The sequence below is a fragment of the Astatotilapia calliptera genome, chromosome 23 (genome assembly GCF_900246225.1).
Source record: "Astatotilapia calliptera chromosome 23, fAstCal1.2, whole genome shotgun sequence".
NCBI lineage: Eukaryota > Metazoa > Chordata > Actinopteri > Cichliformes > Cichlidae > Astatotilapia > Astatotilapia calliptera.
In genome coordinates this window covers 419,065-439,875 of record NC_039323.1, presented here as the reverse complement: position 1 = coordinate 439,875, position 20,811 = coordinate 419,065, and the positions used below count along the sequence as shown (strand labels likewise).

Here is a 20,811-nt window from a genome sequence, read left to right as displayed (position 1 = left end):
GAGGCGCCCTCTTACCAAACTGTAAAGCTTGTTATTTTCTCTGCAGAGGACGTGCACGATGAAGCTTGTGCACGATGAAGGGTGTGCACGATGAAGGATGTGCACGATGAAGGATGTGCACGATGAAGGATGTGTACGACTACTGCCGTGTGACTGTTCATTAGATGGAGGAGCTGTACAGCCAGACGGCCACGGTCAGGAATCATTTCCTGTGTGGCTCAGTGGCGCATTTGGGTAATCTCAGTCTCTCGCTGAGCGTGCTCCTGTGATTGGCCAGCACATCATGGAGCGTTGTCCTTATCTTGGACAACATCCGCCTCTCTGACACCACCTTAGCTCCGTCCACTCAGCATTCCTGGCCGTGCAAATCAGTTTATTGAGTTTGTTGCCACCTGCGACACTTAACCTGCTGCCCCAGCATGCAACAGCGTAGAGGATGACGCTGGCTAGACTACTGAAGAGTATGCAGCTGATACATGATGCTTTTGTATTGTTGCACGTATGGCACAACCTCCAAATTCTCCCTCCATTAAAAAGTGCAGTGGCTTCATGGTTGTGGGTTTTTGTTTTTGTCAGCATCTAATAATAAATAACAAACTTAAATAACTTCATATAAAGTTTGTCTTCACAAAGGCACCTTTTTAAAATGTTCAAGCTTTAAATATCATTGATCAAACACAGGAAAACCCAGACGAGAAAAAAAACAAAAACAAAACAATTTTATTTAATTATGCAAACAATAAAAAAACTGACAAGTTACGAAATGAATCACACACTTTAGACACAAACAGATCAAAGTACAACAGAAAGTACTGCACTTTATGGCCACACTTTAAATTATGAAAGCAAATCTTATTTAAAGCTTATTATAAACGTGATGATTTTATAAGAGTGCAGGAGGACGACAGGGTCCTTCACTAACATAAATCTGTAATTACAGAAGAAATTTCAATGTTGAACCTTCACATCTTTACTGTGGGAAACAACACACGACGACCGATCCTGATGTGACCTCATTATTCAGTGAATGTAGAAAGTTTTTTCTTCTTCTTTGCTTTCAACTAGACGTAGTTGGACTTTGGATCACTGGTGGGAAGCAGACGGCTGGAGCTTATGGACACCGAGGACATGGTCGTGCATCTCCGACAGCTCAGGAAAGCACCACCAGTCAGAGTGAGCAGTCCACCGGCCCAGCTCACAAACACGGCATTACCAAACTCAGATCTGCCGGAGAGAGCAAATAAACACTAACTTAGCGTGCTGCATGTTTGCTCACAGGGTTCATGTGTGACGATATGTGTCAGCTGTACCTGATTAGAGGAGGCGAATGATAAAAGTTCTGAAGAACAACTTTGACAAACCAGGAGGTGATGATGATGGTCAATAAACCTAATCACAGACAGCACATGATATTGTCCATCACTGCAGCCCATTGTTGTGAATACATTAGTCGTCTCTCCACTCATTTAATTTTGGTTTCATGTGTTAGTTTAGATCTGAACGCACCTGAGAGCATGAACATGATTCCCCCGATCATCGCTGTCACAGATTTGCTCTGCGAGGCACCGTCCATGAAGTGGGTGCACTTCATCCCCACTGTGGAGACGAGCATTGCCAGAGCAGAGAGGAAGAGGCTGAGTGGCAACGCTATCCTGGTTGCTTGAATCTCATCTAAAGGAAACAGAAGCACAAATATGGGAACGTTTGCTAAACTGTAAATGTAGATTATACATTAAATATCAGATTTAGAACATTTTTGCTTGCAAAAGCTCAACAAAAAGCTGGAAGTAATTCCACACAAACATTTTTACTTTGTCAAAAAGAGACATTTCTGACTAATTACAGCCCCTGTTGTAAGCTGGGGTGCAATCCAAACCTACCTGGCAGTTTGATAAAGGAATGGTAAATTTCACAGGTGGCTCTGTCTTGGACTCCACCACAGGACATCCATAAGCCCTCATAGGAGCGGTGCTTGCCCTGGACCAGCTTCTTCCAGTCCACCATAACAGTGGCGGCAGCAGTGGCACCGACTCCGACCAGGGAGAGAAAAAATCCAAGCAGCTGTAATCCAGATGCGGCCATCTTATTCAGCAGAGGAGTTAACTTAATCGACGAGTCCTGAAACGTCTTTGGGAATGTCCAAATGATCTGAAATGCTGATGAGTGCCGCTGAAGTCAGTAGTCGCTCGTAGTTGCTCACAGTTATGCGTGAGCGCTGCTGCCTCCTGTTTTTAAAGTCCAAGATGCGTCACGCTCTAGATCCCTTTTTCCTCCTGCAGCCGTTGATGGGAAGAAAATGTTCCAGGAAGTCTTATCTTGCTAATTAACTAATGATGATAACATAGATTACACTGACATCCTAAGGAAAGACCGCCATAACATGTTTGAACAAATACGAAAAAGATTCCTCTTCTTTGGATGAGTCCTCCTGATGACCTCCATGAGTAGAAGTTTAATATTTAGCATTTAATACGTTTCTGCAAATCTGGCCTGATGATCAAACTGGGTCTCAAAGTGCACAGACACAAGAATGGATTTCAAGATCGGTGCAAATCTGATTTTTCTGCAGTTTCACTTTGCATCAAACATGTGCTTCAGGTGTGGCGCATGCCTAGTGCATTTAACCTGCACCTATATGAGACTGCAACAGGCTACGTGCAGGGAACTAAACTGTGAGCCCATCACACAACAATGGCCTGATTATCTAACGGGTTTCAATATGTATTTATTGGATGCATCTTTGGGTTGATGTACGATACAAAACATACTTTAAACTTTAAGCTTTGCATGATTCAAACTGTGCTGAGATCTACATTTTTAAGTATAATTTTACAGTGAATGAAGAAAATAAGCAGAGTTACTTTAAGGCAGCACATCTTACACATGCAAACATTTGTTGAATTTATTCTGTAACTTCTGTGTTGCATGCTTCAACTGATAAACTATTGCACAAGCACAATTTACAATGCACAGTACTGTACATTCTGAGTCCCACGAGATCCATTAAAGATGATCTTTGAACCAAACATTTGAACGTCAGCGTCCTCATTGTCATTCCTTTCCTCCATTTAACGTAGCAAGCTCGCGCTTACGTGAACAAACTCTTCATTTACTTCAGCAGTTACCAAATTATCTGACCATATTTGGTTCACAAGATGCCTGTTTGTTAACATTTGCATTGCCTGTTAGATTGGATCAGGGTCCAGCCTTTCCTGAAATAAGCACAAACATTTTGCAGCAATTAAAGTTACAGATCCCATCTGAATGTGCCACTTAACTTATTTATTATTCTTTTTTTCTTTCCAGCATTGTTAAGTTTGACTTGCAAGGTCTGCTTGAGTCAAATCTTATTTCCAAGGAAGTTTCTTTTGTTGTTGCCTGCAGGCAGAAGATGTTGGTGACAGCAGCAGGAAGGATGTTTTTGTGCCACATGACTTTTTAAATTACTTATTTTTAACAAATGATTGCACCAAGAAGTCGACACAACGGTCCGCACAGTTTGACACTTTTTAACCTTTCTTTAACTCCACACTGTAGTCAGTCGAGTTTTGCTTGGAGCATCAAGCTGGAGATTTCATTGTTTTTACCATCTTTCAAAATCTGTCTTCGTGCTAACGATCCTGTACGCAGACAGACCCTCCACTATGATAAAGTACACAGGACTGGTATTAGCTTTTTAACCTGTTTATAGCCTCATACTGTTTTCTATTTTTTGGTGCCTCAGAGGTCAAACCATCATCGGGGCGCTGCATCATCACTAATGTAGCACCCAACTCACGTAGCTCAAATTCAAATTTTATTTGTCACGTACACAGTCATACACAGTACGATATGCAGTGAAATGCTTAGACAACTGCTCGTGACCTAAAAAAAAGAAAAGAAGAAAAGGCTATGAATAAGATAGGAAATAAATATGAAAATTAAAAAGGGTAAATTTAACTAGGAAGGAATAAAACAAAATATGAAAATTTAAGTTAAAAATGAAATAACTGTACAACACAAATTAGAATGAAGTTATTTCATTTTTAACTTTAATTTTTATATTTTATTTTTTTATATATTATTTTATAGCTCAGGATTAACTCTCGGTTAAGGTGATGATAGTACTATGAGCGGGGCCCTGGTACGTTACTTAATTTTACTGGTAAACAGCAGAAACAATTAACCAGTTTTAACCTTTGTACTTAGAAGTCTTGATATTGGCGGTGCCTCCACTCAGTGAAAATAATGAGTTCTGTTTAATCTTCACTAAGAATCATGAATTTATCTAACATGTTAACCCGTTGTTACTTTGTAGTAACCGTTACCACTTACAAACTCTGTAAATAATAATTATGACACAAAACTTTAAATTCAAAATGTATTTAGTCAAAATAAAGTATGATTTAAAAAAACATACAATATTCCAAGTTCTGAAGCGTTTCCTTACAATTCAATTGGATGTTTTCTCTTCACGCTCACAGTCAATGTTTTAGAAAACACATTTATCCCACAATCCTTTTAAGTTCAGTCCAGATTTGTAACCTTTGCGAGCTCATGTACTGAAACCGTTGCAGGCCTGGTCGTTGCTCGGGCTCGATGGGCCAGAAAACACACAAACGGCCGCTTCACTTGTTAAACAAGCAGAAAAACAAAACGCACGTGCTCAGGTCTACTCCCAAATCCGTTGGGCTAAATGCGAGGGCGAGCTGAGGGGCAGGCAACCGGCAACGCTGCTGAGTACACTGGGACAAACCCACGGAAATCCTATCCACAGCAGAAGGGTCCAGAGGATTCCTCCACTGTGCGTTAGAGATTACTATTTAGTTTCATAGAGTAATCTGTAGCCTACTACTCGGCATACATAGCTATTGCTGGCTCTAAAATGCTAACATGATACATTTTAAGTTCTTCTACATTCTGTTTAAGCTCAATACTACATTCAGTACTCACTCATCACAGGGTAAACAGCGCATAGCAGGAAGGTAAATAGCCTGTGAGCGCTTTACACATTCACACACTGGTGATGGCAGCTACATTGCAGCCACAGCCACCGTGGGGCGCACTGACAGAGGCGAGGCTGCCGGACACTGGCGCCACCAGTAGGCAGCAACGGGTGAAGTGTCTCGCCCAAGGACACAACGACCGAGACTGTCCGAGCCGAGGCTCGAACCGGCAACCGTCCGATTACAAGGCGAACTCCCAACTCTTGAGCCACGATCGCCGGTAGACTCTGCATCCACGGCTATTGTTTTTGACTATTCTCCCGTTAGCTCGCCATCCTCCTCCGGTAACGTGCAGCTGCCGACTCTCACCAGTTTAGTTAGTGCTTATTTTTCTTTCGCCTCGCTTAGATCCCGCCTTCCTTACGTCTGATTGGACAATAGGTTTACATCACCCAATGGGATAGACGAAAATACAAGATTGACAAGCCAAAATGAACTCGTAAAACAACTTGCAGCAAATACAAAGTTTTCCTTGTTTCACATTAGAAAACAAACCTTTGGTTTTCTTGTAACTTTTAACTCCGTGAACACTTAAATTATGATTGACTTCTATTTATTGTGATTTTAAACACGTTTTTAATGCATTTGAATTCTTTTTTTGTTTTTTAAACACATGTGAAATATTTACAATAAAGTCTTTACATGACAATGTTTATATCCTTTTAACCTGTAGGGTCTAAAATAGATATTTGAGACCAGGCTACACTAATAATCCTGGTAACAGAGTGTATGAACTTACCGTAAATCCTGGACTACAGAGCGCACCTGATTAAAAGCTGCATGCTCTAATTGTAGGAAGAAAATCAATTTTGTACTTGTACAGGCCGCACCGTATGCGTTTCACCTGTAATATGAGATATCTACACAGAAATATTACACGTGAGGATTTTTAACGTTTAATTTAATCCGTAAGGTAACATAAACATGGTAACAAGTACAAGTACAAGCTGCAGTGTTCACAGTGTGGGGGGAAAGTAGCGGCTTATGACCCGAAAACTACGGTATTTGTGTTGATCAAACTGTAACACTAAAATGACATCACCTTGGTTGAGTAGGTTATGACATTTATAAAATAAAAAAATGACAAAGTGAAACAAAGATTTCATTCCAGGCTCGATTCAGTCCCTCCCTCCACGGAGAGCTGGGACGTCTGGCCCACGTCTGCCCTGACTGTGATGCACCTCTCAGGCAAAGAATTCACTGTGTGTGGATATTCAGATTGCTTATAATAAGCCTGCTTATTATGAATAAAAGTCATGCAGGTCTCAAAAAAGAAGGGAAACAAAGAGACACGTTAACATGATGGAAATGAAAAGCAAAACATTTCAATAATGAGAAAGTTTTATGAATGAATAAAACAGCAAAAACAAGGATTAACAAATGAGTCTGATAAATAAGCAAAAGTAGAAAAAAAAGAGCTTCAACAAAACGTTCCCAGTGTGAAGCAGGAAGCTGCTGGGAGGCTGACCTCAGTGACGTTTTGGCAGGATGTGGCACCAAAAGCTTTTGAAAACAATAACTTTTTAAAGGGAACAGTTCTGTATTTCACAGGTGCAGATGAGCTTTGTTGTGTGTGTGTGTGTGTGTGTGTGTGTGTGTGTGTGTGTGTGTGTGTGTGTGTGTCTGTGTGTGTCTGTGTGTGTGTGTGTCTGTGTGTGTGTGTGTGTGTGTGTGTGTGTGTGTCTGTGTCTGTGTGTGTCTGTGTGTGTGTGTGTGTGTGTGTGTGTGTGTGTGTGTGTCTGTGTGTGTGTGTCTGTGTGTGTCTGTGTGTGTCTGTGTCTGTGTGTGTCTGTGTGTGTCTGTGTCTGTGTGTGTCTGTGTGTGTGTGTGTGTGTGTGTGTCTGTGTGTGTGTGTGTGTCTGTGTGTGTGTGTCTGTGTGTGTGTGTGTCTGTGTCTGTGTGTGTCTGTGTGTGTCTGTGTCTGTGTGTGTGTGTCTGTGTGTGTGTGTGTGTGTCTGTGTGTGTCTGTGTCTGTGTGTGTCTGTGTGTGTGTGTGTGTGTGTCTGTGTGTGTGTGTGTGTCTGTGTGTGTGTGTGTCTGTGTCTGTGTGTGTCTGTGTGTCTCTGTGTGTGTGTGTGTGTCTGTGTGTGTGTGTGTGTGTGTGTGTGTGTGTGTGTCTGTGTGTGTGTGTGTGTGTGTGTGTGTGGACACTTTCTATGTGTCTGTTTGGTTGATATTTATACCTTATTGGAAAATGTTTCAATTGCCTTTAAGCAGCCGGAAGGAAAGTTCGTCCTTATGTGTGGATGAATTTATGTTTGGATTGCATCAGTAGATGGCGCTAAAACCACAGAGCTCACTCACCTGCAGCTGAAGAGAATATCCTCCTGAGAACAAGGACATTTCTGTCCTCTGTAATGGAAATTTGTTTTTGGTCTATATCCAAGTCCGATGCACTTAGCAGACGACATCCTGGGCTTACCACTGACATCTGGTGTGTTTGGGTGGTAAACAGGAAGAAAATCACACAAAAGTTAAACTCTTTGTTCCCGGATCCTCAGGAGGAAATATTGAGGAGCTCCATCTCTCCTGTCTGATCAGATGATGTTCTCAGTTCCACAGTTTCGTTTTCACTTCATATAGACAGATGTTTGTCTTTCTGACATTCAGTCCAATGAATTTAAATAACCAGCTGTAGACATGCCAGTAAGTGTTGAGGGGCACCAGTCATATAAGCTGCCATACACTGGTTGTGCATATGTGTGATATGTACATGACACAGCTGGAAAAACAAATGTTGGTGTGAGCATGTAAACATCAGTGATCATCAGAGCACACCCTGAAACCTTTTATCACACCATTAGCATCCACATGTTACCCTAATGACCCCTCTGCACAGAAACAGACACAGCACACCTGGGCAGTGACCTGTAGGAGCAGCTTGAGGTTTCTGAATATCTGAAAGGGTTTGCTGGGTTTCAACGACTCATTAAGAAACTGAAAATTCACTTTTTCATGGGTTTACAAGTGTGGGGGTCCCACTCTGGGCAGGGACACAACTGGCTCAAAGATCCACTTTACCCACTATTAAATACTTGTTTGAAAACAAATAATTACAATAAAACTTCTGAAGCTAAGTGAAACTGTATATAGCAGATGTACATGAAGGTCCTTCACCACTGCAGCTTCTGCTTATATGTCTGACCTACACACACACATGCATATATGTCCCTTATTTAAGAATCTCTGGGTTCCTACAAATGAAGAATCTCGATACATAATTACTAAAGTGTTCCTGGATCAAATCAAATCAAATCACTTTTATTGTCACATCACATGTGCAGGTACATTGGTACAGCACATGTGAGTGAAATTCTTGTGTGCGAGCTTCACAAGCAACAGAGTTGTGCAAAATACAATAATGTAAACAAGCAAAATACAAGAATGGCTACATCTGAAACTAATAAATATATGTACAATATATAATATATAATACAATATATAATAGTATATGCAGAGAACGCGTTCACGTAATGATTCATCAGTTAGATCAGATGTAATTATCTACAGATGACTCACTGAAAGAGGTTGGTAGCCTCGTTAATCACAAACAGGGACACGCAGCTCTGCAGGATTGGTGAGTGTTTATTTACGGTTCCCAGCTCACAGCTCCGCCCTGCTCTCCACCCTCCTCTGGGCCCCAGCAGCTACTCAAATAGGAAAGGAATGATGGAGGGTCATCTGTGGGGGCCACACCCAAACCCGCTGCTCCACCCCTCCCCTGCAGCTGAGCCACAAACCACACCTCGCCACAGTGCAGTTGTGAAACAGGAATGCTACACAATACAAATCCAACAAGGTGGCACCTCCAAAGTGGCCACAGAATTAGTCATATGATCCGTCAGCTCTGCTAGTGTTGAACAAGGGGCAGTTAAGCATTACTTATCGGTGTTCCTGTAGAGAAATTTGGGTGGAGGACATTTATTTATTTATTGGAGCAACGACAAGTAACAGCAAGCTGTCCAGTGCTGGATCCTCTATAGAATAAAACTATTTATCTGATTCAAATTGTTGTTCTCAGCAGTCGAGTTAGACATGAACAAACGAGCACAGTAACATCAAATATCCATTAACTGCTTTATTTTATCCCATTTTGCTTTGTCACAATCAGCATCGCAGCGGCACACAGTCGCTCCCAGACACGGCCTGCATCCACTCACGTCCACATCCGCTCTTTGTTATGTTTCGAGTGAAGAGTGAGCGAATTTCTCCCCACTGTGACTCAGAAACTCGGAAGCAAACGAACTCTCACCTGTGTTAATCTTCTCACTCTTGCTAATTATTTAATCGAACGAGGCATTCGCGTATCCCTCACACTCGGGACGCAGCCCAGTCTCATGACATGAACATGAACCAAAGTCGGTAAACAGCTTCTGTTTTTGTGTATTTGCCTCCTGAAAATGCAGCTTATAGTCAAATCTCATCAGTTATCACTTACTTCCTAAACAATGGCAGTGCTTATCTTAAACCCACTAAATGCTGACTGAATGCAGCAAGTAGGTTTCTCTGAGAGCGACCTTGGCAACTCTTATATGGTCCTAATGGTCTGGAGTAATGGGCTTAATGACAGTATCTGTGAAAGGAAGGAAAGTATGACATCATTACTCGTACACGGCGGCGCTTAAGATAAGTACTGCCTGGTTACAGTAAACAAGTCTTATGAATGTTTATGCAGTTTTGTGCTGACATTATGGCGTCACATCTGACTGACAGCAGCTGATATCCACAGTGAACGATCCTTTGGTGCTGTGGGAACGGGACTGCTGGTCAGGTCTGAGCTCGCTTCTCCAGCCACATCACCTCGCCACAGTAACATAGCTTCACATTAGGATGATGTTTAAAAATGTATTTCAATGATCTGAGCCTTATCAGTTAATAATAATAATAAGAAGAATCTTGGTTGGTGGTTATTATCTATCAAATCGATGATGTCTTTTTGTCTTTGTGAGTTTCTATAGATGATTTAACTGCATTAATGTTTCATATGTGTAGATGTTTTGTTGCACGTGTTTCTGTCTTTCAGTTCTGCCCACTTGCTTCTGATTTGTTGATTTCATGTAACCTGTCAGGTACTCTGCAGAAACTTAGCCTGTGCGGCTAATTAAAAACAGGAAAACACAGATTATAAAAAACAACATTATTTTATTTTTCTTCTCAAAATATACAAAATGTTATCTGATCAGGGGAAGCATCACAGATACAAATAAACACATAAAACACACACAAACAAATCCGTATATCGGAAAAGTATCAGAAATGACGCTGTCTCCACTTTACATGCGGCCACACTTCAAACTATTAAAAACTGTTTGTCTTCAGTGCTACTATGAAGAAACTCCACCTGACATGCTCACTTGTATATTTATCGAATTGTGGACTTTTTCAGACTTTAAACTTTGAACCCTGACATCTTTACAGCAGGAGAAACCAGAGCTGTGGTGGCATTTAAACCCAGGACAAAGGAGATTCAAAGGAGTTTCTTCTGAGCGATCCTCACTCCGATCTCAAAGACCTCTCAGTGAATGGACGTATTCTTTAAATAATCCACAAAGGGAACCCGGCTCCTTCTTCAGGTTCTTGTGGCCTTTTCAACTAGACGTAGTTGGACTTGGAGTGATTGGTAGAAAGAAAGTGGCTGGAGCTCATGGACACTGGAGGGTTGGTCCTCCAGCATCTCCGACAGCTCAGGAAAGCACCACCGGCCGCAGTGAGGAGTCCACCAACCCAGCTCACAAACACGGCATTACCAAACTCAGGTCTGCCAAAAAGAGCAGAGCAACATTAATGTAGCACACTGCGTGTTTATTTACAATGTGTATGCATACGTGTGTGTGTGTGTGTCTTGATGACAGTACCTAAACAGCTTGTGTCCACTGTAAGAAAGAACCATGTTGACAAACCAGGAGGTGATGATGATGGTCAACACGCCTAATGAAAGAAAACATCTTTGATCATTGCAGCACTCATGGATCCTGACCCACCTGTTCACTACAATAACAGCCGCTCTCAGCTGCTAACTTCATTATGACTTCTGTCTTCAGTCTGAGCACAGGCTTTGGACACACCTGAAAGTATGAACGTGATTCCTCCGATCATCGCTATCATGGATTTGCTCTTTGGCACACCGTCCATGAAGTGGGTGCACTTCATCCCCACTGTGGAGATGAGTACAGCCAGAGCAGAGAGGAGGAGGCTGACCGGCAGCACTGCCCTGGTAACCTGAATCTCAGCTGCGGCGAACAGAAGCACAAATATCGGTAAGAAATCGTAGCTTTATTACACCGGTGAGAGAAAGAGATTTGGTTTGTTCTCTGATGGCTCGGTGGCTAAAATCCAAAGAAGTAACTGTAACTACATTTACTTTACCCAAAAAGCAGCGTCTTGCTTTGAGATGATTGTAGGTGCGATGCAAACTTACTCGGCATTTTCAGGATGGACTGATAAATTTCACAGGTCATTCTGTCTTGAACACCAGCGCAGGACATCCATAAGCCCTCATAGGAGCGGTGCTTGCCCTGGACCAGCTTCTTCCAGTCCACCATAACAGTGGCGGCAACAGTGGCAGCGACTCCGACCAGAGAGAGAAAAAAGCCGAGGAGCTGCAGTCCGGACGCGGCCATGTTATCCAGCAGATTAATAAGTCCTGAGACTTGTTGTGAGATGGAGAACAGTGATGAGCAGCCGCTGAAGTCAGTAGTTGCTGATTTAAAGGAGTCCCTCCCTCGTAGTTGCTCAGACCTTTGTGCGAGCGCGCTGCTGCCTCCTGTTTTTAAAGTGTAAGGGTGAGGCCCCCTTTTTCCTTCCGCAGCCTCTGATGGGAAGAACGTTTTCCTGGAAGTGGTATCGGGCTAATTAAGTGATGACTGGATCACACCGACTATTCTAAAGAAGAGTCGCTTCAACATCACGTGGCCTTTGCAGTTCTTTGCTTAGGCTCCTATCAAAATAAGCCAAATGGGAAATCAGTTCACGATTTCTTTATTATCTTCTTTCAAATAATTCAGAAAGTCCCTTTTTAATAGTTCAGTTGTTTCTTTTTCAAACAAACAATAAAAACGGTCTTTGGAAGACACCTCCTGATGTCTGTCTTAACTTTTGAGCCTACAAATCTGCAGAAATGTAATATTAGCCTACATGATCCCCTAATTTGTTGTGATGACGATCACCTAATATGTACCCTGCATGTGCCACTACTCTGGACATCAGGGCACTGACTCTCTGATCCAGTTTAATCTACGCAGACACAGTTAGCGCCGTATGATCAGCCCTGAGCCGAACAGTCTGCAGGTCAGGTTGCTGGACGCAGTTTCTGAGCTGTCACGGATGAATTGGCCGATTAGTCATGTTGACAGGAAAAGCTTTGGCTAATTCTCATTGCAGCCGCTCAGAGAGTCACAATAGTGTTGTTTCTCTTTTTGGGTTTGTAACATGTATTTGCATTGAAAGCCTGCTAGCCTGTAATCACTGGATCACTGGACTTTTCCATGTTTTGTAAGGATGTGACTTTCAGATGCTGCTGATCTCTGTTGAGGCTTGTGATTTGTCCTCTACTTGTTTTTTAAGGGCACACCTCACCAAGCTGACATTTTGGCCGGTGTTCCCCTAAAAGCTCTTTGGGGATGTCAAACTGTTTCCTTTGACATTTTTTTATGGATTTAACTAAAAACAGACAAATGATTTGTTTTCTTTAAAGAGACGATACTAACTTAGAGGCACAATTGAAAATTGCTTGTTTGCTAAGTCGGGAGAAACTTTGCTCCAGATCACTTTAAGAAATTGCAAGAATGCGTCTTTGGCAGCCAAATATACAGGAATGAAGGATGTCTCAAGGTCTTTGCACAGCGCTGTTCTTGAGTCCCAAACATCCGTTAAAGGTCTTTGAAGCAAACGCTGACGGTCAGCATCCTCATTGTGACTCTTCCTTTGTGATGCACAGCAGCAGGCTCGTGCTTACGTGAACAAACTCTTTATTTTTCCTTTGACAGTTACTAAATTATTCGAGCATATTTGGTTCACAGGATACGTGTTTGTAAACACGTCGCCTGCATCGCCTGCTAGATTAGCTCAGGCTCCGCCCTTTCCTGAAATATGGCTTCATCAAAACATTTTGCTGCAATTCAAGTCCCAGATTTCATCTGACTTTGCCTTAATTACATCACGTCTGTCCTTCCTTTAGCACTTGGGTTATTTATTAATTAACTTATTTAAAGTCTGCTTAGGTCATTGTTTATTTACAAGGAAATAAAGGTCACTGGGGGTCGCGTTATGAGCCTGCAGGGAGCAGATGGTTGGTGACAATATCAGGAAACCCGCTTTTTTGTACCCGTCAAGTATCTGAATTGGCTTCAGCACAACACAGAAGCCTGAAGTGAAACTGTCTGATGAGAAGCCGGCTTCCTTCTATTCTCACAGCAAGTTGAAAGCATATGCCAGCCTGAAGAATAATATGTCATCTTTCATCTAAGCACACGTTATTCCCACTATAATAATACTGTGTTTGTCAGCCTTACTCCATACGAGCAGGGTTTAATAAGGAATGCAGTCTAAAGCTGATGGTTTGTAACTGTGCAGTTAAATATGTGCCATTCAGCAACAGTAGCAGGTTCCAGTGTGTGCTGTGTGTGCAACAAGTGTCCCTAAAAGTAAGAAACGTACAGGTCCATGCTTACTTGTCAGAAAAGCTCTGACTGTTTGGCGCACTGTCAGAAGGCCTTCAGGAGTGTCCTGTGGTGCCTGTGCAGTTGGCAGCAGACCCTTTGAGTCCAGCTGGTTAAAGTTTAAAACATCTTGACATCAATGCGAAATCCCTGCATGGTCACAGGACTTTGCATAGATTCACTGAGTCTGAAAATAAGTGTTTGTGGCCAGATCTCAATGCTCAAATGTAGCAGCTTCTGTGTTTCAGAGGTCTAATATGCATCTGTCACACTGGAAATTAAAGGCCAGCACTGAGAGTGTACTGAATGAAAAAAAAGATTTATGAACTTATAAAGTCACAAGATAAACAATTTTTGGGATTTAGGTTTTATTGATCCAGCGAACACAAAGAAATCCTGGCTATGTCAGAGCCATGCCCCCATCCTCTGGTTTGTCTGGATCCTCCTCCATCATTTGTACAGTTTAAATATTTGCCCAATTCTAACTAAGGTGGTGCAAAATGTCTTGAAAAAGTTCAAACAGGAGCATCAAAGGCTGGAAAAGTAAGTAGCACTAAAAACAGACAATTAGGGGAACATTTGAATCCCAAAGAGCTTTGAGCTTCTGTAATGTTGTTTGGACCCTTCCTGAGAAGTTTGTGCTGGGATGTGACTCACTGTCCTCCGCTGTTGCCATGGGAACAGTGGTCTGTGACTTTGTTTGGGTATCATAACCTTTTTCCACGTGATTGTCAGTAACTAATGTTTCTCTGCAGAACGTTGCAGATCATCGTTTATTTTTGTGTTTGTGAAAATAGAGTAAGCATCTGTTTCAATCAGCCCACCAGATCCAGCGGCTGGATTCAGACATCTGGACCCTGCAGTCGCTCATCTTTACTCCACTCAGTTTTTCAGCTTTCGTACCAGCACAGACTTTCAAGACTAACATGCTGCCTTCAGCCTCTGTTGGTTATGTAAATGTCTGCCGACACCCACACAGATGGGGCTGCAACTATTTGGAGAATTGTATTTTTTTTTTTTTTATTGACTCCTGCATCCGACTGGTTAACAAGCCTGGTTTAGCTGATTCAAAAACAGGCTCTGTGAGGACAGTGCAGGGTTGCAGAAAGCAGGAAAGTAGGACTATACAAATACGTATCAAAACTACAAAGAAACTAATTCAAAACTAACTTCTTCAGTCTCAGCTGACTGCAGGTTTCCCAACCCTTTAAACAGTGCATTTGCATAACGACTGAAATGACTGACTGCTTATTAATGATCAAGAAACTGACCTCAGGAAACAATGAGGGGATGCTAATAACTGAGAGGCTGCCATGTGGAGACATGTTTTATGCTCAGATGAGACAAAGACTGAGTTATTTGGCTCCAGGCTTAAAAAGTATGTTTGGAGGAGTAAAAGTGAGGCTTTCAAGCCTGAGAACACCGTACAAACAGTGGTGCAGCCCCAGAGCAGCATCGTGCTCTGGGGCTGTTTTGCTGCCAGTAACGCTGGTGTTGCACAAAGTGGATGATGGAGGAGGACCAACTCCAAATTCAACTTCACCTCTAATCAACAGCTAGACGGCAGAAACTTGGGGACAACTGGGTGTCCCAATAGGACAATGGTCCCAAACACACATCCAAACTAGTGTTATGTTCTTGGAGTGAACGCAACAAGAAAAGTGACCTCCTACTCACACACACCACCCAAGAGCAAAAACAGACTACCTTCCAAAGTGCTATGCAGCCATTTACATTGGCAGCGAGCAAACAAAAAGAATAACAAACAAAAGATCCCTGAAGGGCCCGAAGCTTCCCTGTGAAAACAACAACCAAAAGACAACTTTACCCAAACAGGAGAAAACTGACCCGTACCAGGCTGCTGCAATATAGACACAGTGACAGAGGGACACAAACGCTACTTTACAAATCTATTTACAACAGCAATGAACACACACACACACACACACACACACACACACACACACACACACACACACACACACACACACACACACACACACACACACACACACACACACACAGATACCAATTTGATACCAACTGATAAAAGGTTTTAGGCAAAGACCGTCTAAGTAATCAGACCCACAAGTGGTTTATTGGGTGGTGGCTTGGCGCATGGCTGTTGTTAAATACTGCGTGATCAGCCAATTATCCAATCGCAGAGCAGGAATAATTCCACTCAGCCGGCACTGGACTCCAGTAAGACACATCCAGGTGTCCACACCTGAGAGAGAGGAGAGAAAAAGCCCACAGCCATCCTCTGGTGGGAGGAGTCACACACACATGGCCTACGTGATCTTGGGTCATAACACCAGTTTTTGGATAAAGCGGCAAACTTAAGCTTCTGGAATGAAATCTAAACATGGTCTTTTCTCACTCTTACAGGCGAGCTTTTCAACTTGAACAGTGATAAACAGTAACCTTTACAAAAGGTCGAGCTTACATAAAAGGCAAATAAAAATTCACTGTCACTGAGGGAAAAAAGCTCGATTTTATCACACAGCGACATTCCCTGGAATTACTTCCCAAACAAAGAAAGCAGCACTTATTTTGATTGTTATCGAATTCCAGCAGGCTGTGATTGTTTCCTCTAACAAGTAAAAGTGTTTGTTTGGATGGGAAAAGTCTCAGAAGCAGAAATGCTGTGTTTCACCGGCACACTTTAGGCTGTTTTTCTTGGGATAACAAAATCCTCTGAGATCAGTTTTCTGTTAATGACCTCATTTCCAGCACCTTGTTGTTGAGCAGTGTTGGGGCATTAGTGCTCTGTGTAACATGATAGTAAGTTTTTAAAGCTGCTATATCTTTCTTTAATTTAAATATATATCTATACTTCTTTTAAGCACCATTGTGTCTTTAATGCGATTCTTTATAATCTGATTTGCCGTTTGTGCCCGAGCTGGCCAAACCAGTTTTCACTCTTGAGTTTTCTATTCTGTATCAAGCACACGGTGAGATGTGTGAGCCCAAAACGTGAAAAGCTGACAGGAGCATGCTTCAAAGTAAACTGGTGCAGTGAACAGAAAAGTCCCTGAACCCTGAGTGGACTAAACTGCCAGATTAAAGAGTTCAGTCGGTAATTAGCGCAGCTGATCAGAAATACTGCAGGCTTCGCTTCCCGTGAAAACGCAAAGCACCTGCCAAATATCAGTAAACATAGGTTATAACTTTTGATTTAATGGAAAGATTCAAGGATTTCCTTGCAAATACTGAATAATGCAGGCCTTTATCACACAAAGGGAGGAAGCGGGCATCTGGGAGGAGCTACGCTGTAAACTCGTTTCTGAGAAAAGCAGTGAGCCACCAACAACATGACAGCCAAATGTTTTCAACGTGAGCTGCTGGGAGAGAGGAGCAGGAACTGTGGGAGAAAGTTGAACTCGTTCCCTGATTCATTAAGAATGTGAAGTAGCAGTGCACTACAGGGGAATTCTTAAAGAAGCCAACACCTGTTCCAAGAAGATGGGTGACTAAACCAGCCTTTTTTCCACAGCCACAGTCAGACACATGAAGATCAGTGCCACGCTCAAAATCAGGCCACAGTATGTGAGTGAGACGCCATCTAGTGGCATCACTGAGCAAGACGAGGTGCAGGAGGCACCGAGAACACAGTGAGACTGAGGTTTACAGGGGGACCCGGCAAAATCACCGGACATGTCCGTACGTATTTATGTATACCCCCACACACCGGAGCTAACCACGTTCATTATGCGCACATTCCACTGGCTGATTCAGTGCTAAAGTTTGGCGTGGCACACGCTGGCTCCAGTCCATGAACCAAGTTTTTCTTTGTTCAATCAAAAGAATATTTGCGCAATAAAGCCAAACGACAAAAATGAATTGATCAAAACTTTATTTGGCCCACAAATAATTCATTGCTCCTAACTTGTCTCTGGCTTGAAACATTAACGTTATGTGCGCACATGCTCTCAGTGCTTATTGGTTATTTTAGAAAGCTTCATAAAACCGTTCAACAAACGAATGGCGACAGTGAATCTTCTCATGTCCACCAGCTGTAGCACCGATGTAATTCAGAGGGACACATGGTTTCCCTTAAAGATGGTCCAGGCTTCCCCCCTTATAAATGTGCCATTCATTTCCATTGTTAGTTTAATTCCTCGGGGTCCTCTCATACCATGCAGACAATAGCTTTTATTTGAACAGAGCAGATCCCCCAGCTAGTAGGAAATGTTTAGAAACGAAGAGAAGGCCTCTTTTACGCAGTGACTGTTTCACACACGGACAACGTGGAACAACCTGCCAGAAATCCCCCCCCCCTACACACACACACACACACACACACACACACACACACACACACACACACACACACACACCATGTTGCTGATATCCGCTCAGGCTGCAGATTCGTAGGTGACTTCTTCTTACATGTGCAGTTGCTATATTGGTTCACTCGGTTTTTAGCATGACTTCCATAAATATGACACGCTTTTTGTTTTTCTGCGCATATCCAATTATTCAGCGTCCTGTAACTGCACTGGCTGGTCAGTGTGGCAAAACAAATTCAGTACGTTTATGTTCTTCAGTGCCTGCTTTAACAACACTTGGAGGACTGCCTTGGCATGCATTCAGCAGAGACTCCCTCCGTAGATGGGCCTAGCTGCTGCTTCAAACCAGTCGGGTGTCATTCCTGCATCAGGCACAGCACAGAGCGCCTCGGGCCAAACGGCCTGCTAATTTTTTTTATTTTAGATGAGATGAGAAGGTTTACTTTTGTCAGCATTTAGGCGCTGAGCACTTTCTACAGCTTTGACATAACCGCCAGTGGGACTGTGATAATTCTGAGTCAGGGTTGTTTGAAAAAGATAAACATTATCCATCAGTCCAAATCTAGGCTAAACATGTCGCTCCCGTTACAGATTAAGAACTGCGTTTCTGGAAAAAGTCGCGATAGATGATGAGCTTTGTTCTTCAAGTGGCAGATTTGATGATCCTGATCGTAAATGGTTAATGATTTTTCTTCGTTTCTAGCTGAGGGTGGGGCCCTAGAAGCAACTCAGCTGATGCAAGGCTGCCGTAGGAGTGATTGTTGGCATGAAAAATATTATTACTGTTTAAAGTGTTCACATTAAATGTAGCCCTTATCCAGCCGGCCTACAATCTCCAACATGCTTATATACACCAAGCCAAAGGGTGTAGAAGTAACGATAATAATAATGACAACCTTTCTTTCTTTTTTTTCACTTCACATTTTGTAACTTCTGGCCTGAACTCTCATAAAAGCAGAGCTGGGGTTTTCTTTGTCTCTCTGAGGGTTGGCTCGGGAAGGCTTAACAGAATAGTTCTCTGACAACCTCTACCGGTTTTTCCTGCAGATGCGCCCCAGGCTTCACGGGGACGAGCACACAAACTAAAACATGCAGTGAATTAGATTAAAGATGACGGACACTTTTTTTTCTTTGCAGACTCACATCAACGAGAGGAAACGATGTTTGTTCTCTCTCTCCCGAGATGATTTACTCTTTAATAACGTCTCTAATCTGGATTGACAGAAATGTAAGAAGGCGGTGACTCTCGCTCTCTCTCATGAGTGGGTGTGTCTTCGTGTCTGAACACGGCGTGCTCCAGTAGATAGACAGCTGCATTCACCTTTCTACCTGCCAGGTGAGACACGGAAAAGACAGTCAAGTCCTCGCAGTAAACCCGCTTCTTCACCATTCTGAGAGGAGCTGAACGCGAGTGGTCCGCTGACCCTGCACGCCGGACAGGTGAGCTCATTTACCTGTAGACACACACCGTGCTGCTGTTTTGTTTGCGCAGTTATGCTAACCATTTAACCAACTGCCTTGCTGATCAGGATGTATGTAATCGTGTTTTTCCCCTCCCCAGTTTCCAGGTAAAAAAACCCCAGACAATCAAAAACACCTGTTGCGTCCGGCTGACCTGCGATTATCAGCGCGACCCGCAGTGCTCAGTATCATTAACCGGGTACCAACACCTCGGTAGGCCCGCAGTTGTGAGCTCCGGCAGGTACAGGAAGAGCACCAAACGCCTGCCTCTGTCCGCAGAGAGATTCCCGCCTGCAGAACTTGTGTTATCCGCACAGCTGGAAACTTTGCCTGGGAATTTCTGTGCTCAAATTTCAGTCATTGTTTCTGGTCGTGTGTGTAACTTCCCATCCCGGCCTTTAGCGCAGGGCTGCCTGCCACATGGTTTGGAGGGATTTCTGTAAATCATGTTTTAAATCTGGGCTGCATAATTGAACTATTCCAGCGTCACTGACTGTTACACGAGCAGAGTCAACATCAGTGTCGCCACTGTATCATTTGATTTAGCAGCACTACAACCCAACAGCTGCATGCTGGTGGGCCTGACCTCCTCATGCATCTGCTGTCCCAGCAGAGTCTGATCTCCAGAGGATTGTAGCGTTTCCTTTAAGACTGCCCAAACTGAAGCCGATCACAGGTTCACAGCAGCAGCTGCTTTTCTGGCTGTTCAGGTGTACTTCCAGTAGTTCAGTTGTGACATATCCCATGGAGGGCATGGCAGTGGTGTTACCACTTGCAGACAAACCTTCAGTATTTCAGGTATGTTGGTGAACCAGCTCTGTTCTCAGAGGAAGGGTGTGACTGTACTTTAGAGTGGCAGAATTGAATTAAAACTGACAATAAAAGGCTACCTGCTGCTGGCACTAAACACTTCACATAAGGATGTTATCGCACACTGAGTACATGACTTTAGCATAATGAAAGGAAAAATGATTGCTTGTTTCCCTATGCAGCAATACAAATAAAGCAGCACTTCCTGCTATACTGTGTCTTCCTTTCATTTAGCATGGCTGAAATCACCTAAGTGACACTAAAAACTGAAGAGGAGGAGTGATACGAACAGTCTCAGTTCAAACTGACTTTTAAGTAGTAGGTGTAGTTTCTTGAAGTCTAAGGTTTTCAAGAGGACTCAAACCCAGAGGCTTTGAGCAGTTTCTGCCTTTGGAAACTCAAAACCTGTACTACAGGTAACTCTGTGGTTACATGTGCCAGGGTCAGAGGTCACTGAAGGCTTCAAACGTTCTGCATTACGGGTTCTCCCACATCAAGCGGGCCCCAGAGGGGGTGACTGCAGGTCGTCATGAGCAGAGGAGTGAAACTAAGGTCACTGAATATCTTGACCAATAAACTAATGTGACCTTTAACACTAACCCCCCC

The 20,811-nt window shown here is 43.0% G+C and overlaps 2 protein-coding genes and 1 long non-coding RNA gene across 3 annotated transcripts; 1 reads left to right on the top strand and 2 right to left on the bottom strand.

Annotated features, from left to right (window-relative positions):
- Positions 1-707: 707 nt before the first annotated feature.
- LOC113016696 (claudin-7-like) lies at positions 708-2,346 on the bottom strand. Its single transcript, XM_026159731.1, has 4 exons — positions 1,881-2,346; positions 1,507-1,671; positions 1,311-1,389; positions 708-1,224 (listed from the first exon to the last, which is right to left on the bottom strand). The coding sequence occupies exons 1-4, from the start codon at positions 2,080-2,082 to the stop codon at positions 1,062-1,064; spliced, it is 609 nt and encodes a 202-aa protein (XP_026015516.1). The 5' UTR covers positions 2,083-2,346; the 3' UTR covers positions 708-1,061.
- A 7,797-nt stretch (positions 2,347-10,143) lies between these two features.
- On the bottom strand, positions 10,144-19,138 carry LOC113016958 (claudin-7-like). The gene is made up of 5 exons (XM_026160192.1): positions 19,078-19,138; positions 11,404-11,922; positions 11,051-11,215; positions 10,841-10,913; positions 10,144-10,743 (listed from the first exon to the last, which is right to left on the bottom strand). The coding sequence occupies exons 2-5, from the start codon at positions 11,603-11,605 to the stop codon at positions 10,578-10,580; spliced, it is 606 nt and encodes a 201-aa protein (XP_026015977.1). The 5' UTR covers positions 11,606-11,922; positions 19,078-19,138; the 3' UTR covers positions 10,144-10,577.
- Positions 19,139-19,256: 118 nt separating this feature from the next.
- LOC113016959 (uncharacterized) lies at positions 19,257-20,416 on the top strand. Its single transcript, XR_003271338.1, has 2 exons — positions 19,257-19,374; positions 19,496-20,416. It is a non-coding gene; the product is annotated as an uncharacterized LOC113016959 (long non-coding RNA).
- The last annotated feature ends 395 nt before the right edge of the window (positions 20,417-20,811 follow it).

Bases quoted from the DNA above. Each gene is read 5' to 3' on its own strand.
- LOC113016696 (XM_026159731.1), bottom strand. From the start codon at position 2,082: ATGGCCGCATCTGGATTACAGCTGCTTGGATTTTTTCTCTCCCTGGTC. The intron at 1,390-1,506 runs GTGCGTTCAGAT...GTCTGTGATTAG, and splicing joins AATCATGTTCATGCTCTCAG to GTTTATTGACCATCATCATC. The intron at 1,225-1,310 runs GTACAGCTGACA...TCTCTCCGGCAG, and splicing joins CATTCGCCTCCTCTAATCAG to ATCTGAGTTTGGTAATGCCG.
- LOC113016958 (XM_026160192.1), bottom strand. From the start codon at position 11,605: ATGGCCGCGTCCGGACTGCAGCTCCTCGGCTTTTTTCTCTCTCTGGTC. The intron at 10,914-11,050 runs GTGTGTCCAAAG...TTCTTTCATTAG, and splicing joins AATCACGTTCATACTTTCAG to GCGTGTTGACCATCATCATC. The intron at 10,744-10,840 runs GTACTGTCATCA...TCTTTTTGGCAG, and splicing joins AGTGGACACAAGCTGTTTAG to ACCTGAGTTTGGTAATGCCG.